Source organism: Cladophialophora immunda (assembly GCF_000835495.1).
Source record: "Cladophialophora immunda strain CBS 83496 unplaced genomic scaffold supercont1.50, whole genome shotgun sequence".
In the NCBI taxonomy this organism is placed as follows: domain Eukaryota; kingdom Fungi; phylum Ascomycota; class Eurotiomycetes; order Chaetothyriales; family Herpotrichiellaceae; genus Cladophialophora; species Cladophialophora immunda.
Window position 1 is genome coordinate 1 of NW_015622590.1, and position 7762 is coordinate 7762.

At 54.7% G+C, this 7762-nt stretch overlaps 2 protein-coding genes across 2 annotated transcripts; one reads left to right on the forward strand and one right to left on the reverse strand.

Annotated features, from left to right (window-relative positions):
• Positions 1–263: 263 nt before the first annotated feature.
• On the forward strand, positions 264–2150 carry PV07_12671 (uncharacterized protein). The gene is made up of 2 exons (XM_016400219.1): positions 264–424; positions 479–2150. The coding sequence occupies exons 1-2, from the start codon at positions 407–409 to the stop codon at positions 1784–1786; spliced, it is 1326 nt and encodes a 441-aa protein (XP_016242134.1). The 5' UTR covers positions 264–406; the 3' UTR covers positions 1787–2150.
• Positions 2151–2760: 610 nt separating this feature from the next.
• PV07_12672 (uncharacterized protein) lies at positions 2761–7762 on the reverse strand. Its single transcript, XM_016400220.1, has 2 exons — positions 5315–7762; positions 2761–5226 (listed from the first exon to the last, which is right to left on the reverse strand). Exons 1-2 carry the CDS (start codon positions 6281–6283, stop codon positions 3091–3093), a joined length of 3105 nt encoding a protein of 1034 aa, XP_016242135.1. The 5' UTR covers positions 6284–7762; the 3' UTR covers positions 2761–3090.

A 7762-nucleotide genomic window follows, 5' to 3' on the forward strand; every position in this document is an offset into this window, starting at 1 on the left:
TGTATGCAGACACAGCAGGCCGGCGGGCGCGTGCACTGACACCGTCGTCCAGGGAGCCCCGGCGCTTATTATGGCTGTTTGGACAAGTGTTTCCGCAGAGTCATTAATAACCCTATAGGCTATGACACAAACGGGCCTCCCCGCCACCGATTAGAATCTTGCTATCACGTGGTCAAATCACTACGGGGCCGGGTTAGGCATGATCCATGGTGACGGCGCTAAGCAACATCGTCCCTTCCCTCGCTCTTCTCATCGGTAAGGAGGATCAAACCCCGTCACACATAAGTACCCTCAGCTGGGAGCGCTCCAAGAGCTCTTCGGTCAGACCATCCAGTGGCTCTAGCACCCCTCCGTGCAGCCTACACACAGCGATAGGAAGTTCGGTCTCTCTAGCTGTGAATCACCGATGACCTCAAACAGTCAGGTGGGTTAACCGGCTGAGGCCGATCAATGCCACGGACCTGACGAACATTAGCAGGACCTCTCTACCTGGCTAGAGACACTTACGGAGGGAACGGCCGATGCGGATCCCGTGTGGACGTCAACGTCCATGGACCGTTTGGAAATTGCACTCATTAGGGATGTTCCTTCAGGCGATGAAAGGTTTCAAGATCTTCTTAAAGGCGTTGATGCAGCCCCTCCGCGGGTCGAAATGCAGGATCTTAAAGGTGTCCCTAAAGTGCTGGAAGGGCACAGTGAGAAGATCCGGGGGACATCAGGAGCTCAAACCTCAGAAGACGGGCTGCTCTTCCTCAGCGAGTTGTTGCGAGACACAATTGGCTGCATACCAATGGGAGAGTGTGAGAGACAATGGTGGTTAACGGCGCCTCACGATACCGCGGCGGACGGGAAGAGATTCTCAAAATCGAATGAGACCGATTTTCACTGGAGTGTCGCTGTCTCCATCATCCATCATCTCGACTCAGAGGAATTTCACCAAATCTTCGCAGTTGCCTACGAGGAAGAATGGTCCATGGAAACGAGTTTAATGTGCGCTGGGGTCCCGCAGGCAAAACCGGACGTGGCCGTGTCATTCCATCGGGACACATTCTTTGAGCAGGGTACCCTGGACTATCCCCTCGAACTCGGTGAATGTCTCCATCCGAGAGGACGTAAGCGATGGTTTCCCTTCTTCTTCATCGGAGCTGAAAGGGAAGGCAAACTTCCTGGCAGTGTGCTTGGGCATAATCTGTATACCGCAAGCCAGGCATTGTTCAATATCTTCCAGTGGATGCGCCGGGATCCACCGCTCAGCGAGCAGTACTTTGAACAAGTTCGGACTTTCAGTATGGCTCTAAGTGAGGATAAGCTGGTTTTAAGAATGCACCGGGCAGAAACAGCAAGAGGTGGTAGGCTCAGGTACGAGTTTACCGAGATGGCCAAAATCCACGATTACAGTGAGTATAGCGCCTTTTCGCTGATATACCGGATTTTATGGAAGTACGCGCGGCGAGTTCTATACCCCCTCCTCAAAAAGACCTTTCAGAGAGTCGTCGAGTTGGACCAGCTGAAGGACGGAAGATGTGAATCTCACTCCGACCCGCCCTCTCCGACTTCATCTGCCCAGCAAGTCTCTTTTCCTCCTTTTCAGCCCACCCAGAAAGATTCTCTTACCACTGGACGGAAAGGGCGGCGCTCGCTCGAGCGGGAGGCGCGCAGGGCCACGCGGAAACGTGTCAAAATGCGAGTCGGAGCCAGGGCGGAAGAGAATCAAATCCTCACGCGATCACGTACCAAACCCGATTATCTCTTCGAATCCCTGCCGAACATCGGTCGTTCTAGGTAGAACGGCTGGGGATGCTGAAAATGCTCTCAAGAATCTACGGATGTCGTCAATAAGGGAGAACGGGCGCTTGTCCTTGTCTTGTCTAGATAAACATGCGGCTGATCGCCGAATCTCACGTACGTGGCTTTTGCGATGGCAAGAGCGATGGGAGTGTTTTCCTTCTTCGCACCCTCGCCCCCTCGCCGCCTCGCCGAGCGGCCCCGGGTTGCCCTGCACGGTCGCGGTGTGAGAATCGCGCCCTTTGGCAGGACCTTGTGTTGGGAGAAGATTGAAAAAGATACAAAGGCCAACTGGGCATTGTTTGCACTTTACAGCATCATACACCGGGTTGGCACAGTCTCGGGGCCTTCCCACGATATTTCATCCCTTCCATATCGCTGTAGGACGCCAAGCGTGAATATGAAATCGTCGCACAATGGCTGATACTCCACTTGCCCCACGTTGTACAATTGAAAATCTCAATTCCAGGAGACTGGTCCTTACGGCTCCTGAGTTATATCACACGATTCGACAGCCGTAGTCTTCCGCCTACCGTCGGTGCACGCACCGCTTAGCACCTGTGCGCTCCCCCATTCCGCACAGCTCGGCATGGAAGATAGGGGACCGCATGGGTCAGGAAATCTGGGGGAAACCAAAAGATCTCTTCTTGGCACGAGTCCGAATCAATGCTGGACAAGGAGAAACCATCCAATGAGTGGGTTTTGCCTCTGCAATGATTGTTTAGGTCTCCAGGTCCTACCGAGACGAGACCGCCGATACTCCCGATCACGAGGAACCTGTGACATAGTGTTGAATCGGCAGGATCTGAGCAAGGTGTGCGACCGCGCACCTTTAGTTGACATTTCACCTCGCGGCATAGCAAAAAAGTGACATGGGCGAAAGATTCGGATTTTGATAGCGCCGACCTCTCAATTTGCTGCTATGCCTGATGGCACAACCAGGAAAAGAGGCAGACCGCCTAAATATGCGAGCAAGGAAGAAAAAGCCCAGGTCGACGTGCGGCGAAAACGAGCAAAGCGACAACACGAGGCCTCAGAAAAACGTGCACGACAGCATGATCAGTTTTACAACGGAGAGATTCCCTCCACGACAGTGTCCCTCCCGCCTCCACTTTCGACTCGACACGCTCCGAACGATCTGCCACCTGTCACTGCCTTCCCTTCGGGGTCGGGCTTCTCGTCGGACGATGACCGCAATAATACTGGATGTCTACATAGATTACATGCAAAACCAGCCAGGTGATGAACGCCTCCATTGTGCCCTTTTGGTATGTCGTGAACCGATTGTGTACAAATCCTCCTCGCCTAACGGATGACACCCATTCCCTGACCCCCGAAACCCATATCCCAGTTGAACCCCTTGTTGCCAAATGCATTCCGCGTGTGTCTGGTCGTCCTCATGGTGTTGGCACCTTCCATTCGTGTGATAGCGTGCTGCTGTCTTTTACGCGCATCGGGAATAGGAAGAAGCGGCCCAAAACGGCCGTCTAGCACATTCAGCTCCGTGTCTCCGTGATCGATTTCAGGCAACGCCTTGGTATTGGCCCTGCTGCCGCTGACCGGCGGCGCTTCAGGCTGCCTCTCTTCACAATCGAGGTCGGTCGGCGCCTCTGAATCGGTTCTTCTGCCACTGGCTGGCGACCCTTCTAGGTGCCTCCCTCCATCATCAACCCGGGTCACAACCTCTGTATCGGCCTCGTTGACCAGCGACGCTTCCGGGGGCACGCAGTCCTTTGGCAGCATAGCGTCTGGTAGCGGACTTTCCTGCGCTTTGCTGTCCGACACTTTCGCTGTCGTAGGCAAACCGCCCTCTGCGCTCAAGATTACCTGCCGCGTGGTCTTTGTGCGCTGCTGTGAAGGTGAAAGCTGCCGAGCATTCTCAGCCGCAGGCTCTAACGGGCGTGAGGCGCTCGTGTCTCCGTGTTCTGCATCGGGCGGCGGCTGAGGACTTCTGGATGTGTTCAAACGGTTGTCCCTGGTCTGCACCGGCGGACTGATCAACGGCTTTGTTTCTCTTTGGGAGGCAATCGGATTTCGCATCACCTTGTCGAAGTCGTAAATCCCAAGGGTTAACACACCCGCGGACTCCTTCTTGGGCGGGCATGTAGTGGCAACGTTGGTATATTGGGAAACACGAGAAGCCCACGGGGGCGGATATCGATTGTGCCTGTATGATTGGGCTATGGTCCGCGTGAAGCGTATCATGGGTTGCCTCCCATCGCCCCAGTCCCACTCGTTATGGCAGTCGGTGAAGTCGTAAGCTTCCTGCTGGTTTGCCACTCGCCCGACGGCTAGGCGCGTCGCGTCGTCATCAGCAAGTGGTGTACAGGGCACTGAAGCTAGTCCGTTTCCCCCCGCGGCGTCTTGGCATGGAGTGTTAGGCATCTGCGCCGCGCAAGAGGCTTTGGGCGTCGCCGGCGCGTCCTCCACCAAGAATTCCTCCGGGGCCGTGATGAAGGTACCATTCTCCGAGCCTTCGATGACGCTATTTATGTCAACTTCGCAAATGCCGCCCAGGTTTGCAAGGTCGTTGTCCAAGGAAGAAACCATTTGTCCAGAGCCTTGCATAAGCAGGGCCGGACATGTCTCGACGATTGTGCTCGCATTATCGGACTCCACCCCGTCGGGTCCCACGTGACCACACTCCCCATTGTGCTCGAACTCGGCAAGCTTTCTCTTCAGACCAGCCTTTACCTCCTCTGTAAAAGGTTGTGTTGTCCAGGGCAACGTCGGACCGATCAAGATAGTTTGCTCAGGCTTCTCGCTTGGGTCCAGGTTCAGGAACGCCAGGCATTTATTCGCGCTCCACCGTTTCAGGGGGTCCCGCAAGAGCATGCCTCTGAGGAGGGGCCGGTACTCCGGATCGCAGTTCCTCTCAATAAGTGGATCAACAAGTTGCATCCATTGCTGTACCTGGAAAGACGATTTCGGATACTCCGTGTCTTTGAAAGGTGTGTCGCGGGACCGGTCGTGACCCACAAAGTGCTCCAAAAATAGGACACCGAGGGAGAAGATGTCGGCTTTGGCACCATAAGGCTTCTTATCCAGGACTTCAGGCGCGCAGAAAAAGGGGGTCCCCGCCAACCCCTCCACGCGGCGGTGAGTGGACCTCACAGCGCCATTATCGGTGAATTTATAATCCCATCGGTACTGATGGCCAGCGCACTCATCGTCAGAGCACCTATCGTCAGAGCACCCATGGTTAGAGCACTTGACAAGCCGCATTAGGACGTTTTTAGGCTTGACGTCGCGATGCATGATGCCGCTTTCATGATAGTGCTTTAGGCCGCTGAGTAGTTGCGAGGCCATTTCCACCTTGTCCACATCCATGGGTAACTTTTCTCTTTGGCCGAGACAGTAGGGCTGATATTCCTCGATGACCCACGGGGGGTCATCGGTTTCGGGCACGTAGGCTATGTCGACGATTGCATTGACGTTAGGCTAACGGAAAACCAGTCTTGTCAGCAGGAGTCAATTTAAAATCGTCTGCGTTTCCAGACGAGGGAAAGGAACCGAGGGCAGTACGTACGTGCGGGTTGTGCATTACGGTCTTCCATTCATTTTCCTGCATTTCTCTGAACTCCTTCTTTGCGAGCTGGCTGCCGTCCCCCTTTTGATAAATCTCCTTTGCGACTAGCATCGGCTCGTCTGGGCCGGCGACATCTTCGTCATCCTGAAACTCACCGAAGTGAGGATTCTTGATCACTTGGACACGAAACACTGTCCTGTAGCCACCTTTTGAGATAATTTTGCCAAACGCTTTGTATATCGCGCCGGACCGGCCTATTCGTGTCAAGCGGTCGAACATGGGTGTTGGGGCTAGGCTGGAACCGCCGGTCGATGCCGCAATGCCAGGGAAGTATTCCTGATCCAGGCAATTCGTTCGACGACAAAAGTCCCTGACGTTGGACTTGAACACCTTTTCTTCGTCCTTGTTGAGCGTAGGTATCCATAGCCAAAATCTGAGCGTAGGAAAAAGTATCTTGACCGGCTCGGTGAGAACCAATTCCTGGTGGTAGCGCTGCCGGAGATCGAACGGCCCCATTTGGATGCGGATGAAGGATCGGTGAAGTAGGGGTATCATCCTTGGGACAAACTCGCCTTTAGGGCCAGTTGTATAGTCGAAGAAACACGTGGAACTGCTGATGCCACTCTCAGTGTTGCGGGGACACAGTATGTCGCGGGGCTTCTCGTCAGTATGCGTTGTCTCTGACATAGCGCCGAGATGCCAGCCGAACGTCCGCCTCGGTAACTTGAGGAAGGAAAGGGCCAATATAGGACCATCGAGCTTGATGTCGGCACGCATCTGCCCGCGCCATGGTTCCGGCTGCTCGTCGTCAATCCAGCCATTTGCCAAGTCGTGGGCACGGGGCGGGGGCCGCGTCCAGATGAGCTCCTCATTCAGATTAATGAAGTCTTGTGCGGATCCGCCCTCAATGCCACCGACGAGCAGCGCGATATCACCGAGACCAGTGTGTGCAGACGATTCCATGGTCATCTTTGTCCTCGCCAAGGAGACCTGCAAGGAAGGGCGCGGGGCGACCGAGAAGGAAGGATGTGAAATAATTGCAAACTAGTCGTGAGATGGTTGCGAATTCACTGTAAACTGGTCAATCCAAACGACTGGAAGCCATGGTTTACAGGAGCAATGACTGCTGTACACCAGGGCTGGAGAAAGGTGGAGGGGTTGGACAGCCAGCCAAGGGGAGAGGCGTGGGGCCATAAATGAGAGGGTGGGTGTATGTGACCAATGACAGGGCGCACAGCCCTGGGCGCAAGGGCAACCCCCGACTGCCAAGCCCGCACCTCCCTGCGTGTCGGGACATGGGGCGCACGACGCGGTTTCTCTGGCTCTGGGGCCCCAGTCAGCGCCACCTCAAACATTCTCGGGCACGCCCTGCGTAGATCCTATCGGCAACGCTTGATACACATTTGTCATGTTGCACGGTTACTTCCGCCGTATTCCCTGGTGATGGCTAGCTGTTTTTGTGTAGTTCGTGTCGATTTTTGCATTTTGTCGGTCGCACTTTTGTTCCTTGCATGCCTATGCGAGGCTGTGCCCTCCCTCGGCGGGGAAAATTGCTTCGTCGCCCTTCTTCTTAGCCCCTTTCGTGTCCGGTTCTTGTTCTGGGGAGGCTTCTGCACTCTGGCACCCTGAACTCCCCTAGTCGACGGAGAGCAGCTGTTGTTGGAAGGTGGCGCGAGAACGTGCGGTGGCTCGGTAGGCGGTAAAATGCCTGTAGATTGCGCAGGCCGCAAGTCTTCTTCGTTGCTCTGGTACGATCTCTGGTTCTCTTCTTTGAGGCCTTGCTCGAAGGCGAGACTTGCATCCCAAAAAGCTGTGTCCGACTCAGGTATTTGCTGTCGCGCATTTTCTATCTCTTCGAGCGATACCCCCAGGCGCAATAGGATTTTACCCAGCATTTCTGCCGTTTGGCGCAGTTGTAGTAGCTTAGCGCTCGGTATTTCTTTAGTAAGGATATCTATCCTGCACCCTATTTCCCGTTTCCAGTACTGCGGCTCTTGAATTCGGTTTTGTCGTTGCTCTTCAACATGCTCCTTGTTCTGTCCCCTCCATTGCTGGCGGATGAGGAGTTCGCATTCGGTTTTGGAGGTATTCTCGAGCTTATCATCATCGAGGTCGGGCGTTGGCGTGAAGGCTCGCAATTGCTGAAATGGCCCGTCGGCAACGGCACCCAGACTCCCACTCGTAGACATCGAGAGTCTCTGTGGCGCAGAAAAGAGACAGAGCTGCAAAATGAACAAAAAGATCGTGAACAGGTAAGCCCGCGGCCACTCGGATCTGTCTAGTGACGGGCCAGTCGAAGGCGACTTAGCAGGAAGGCTGAAGTATTTGACGCGGACAGTCTCGTAGTTGTGGTAAGTGGCGGCTTCACTACTTCGACTGCGTACATTGTGAGAGATCCCAGGAAACTGCCAACGAAGAGTGAGCTGGAGAGAGAGGGGGAAAAAAAAA

Coding starts and splice junctions, on each gene's coding strand:
- PV07_12672 (XM_016400220.1), bottom strand. CDS start 6,283: ATGACCATGGAATCGTCTGCACACACTGGTCTCGGTGATATCGCGCTG. Junction 5,227..5,314: donor CCGTAATGCACAACCCGCAC/GTACGTACTGCC, acceptor GTTTTCCGTTAG/CCTAACGTCAATGCAATCGT.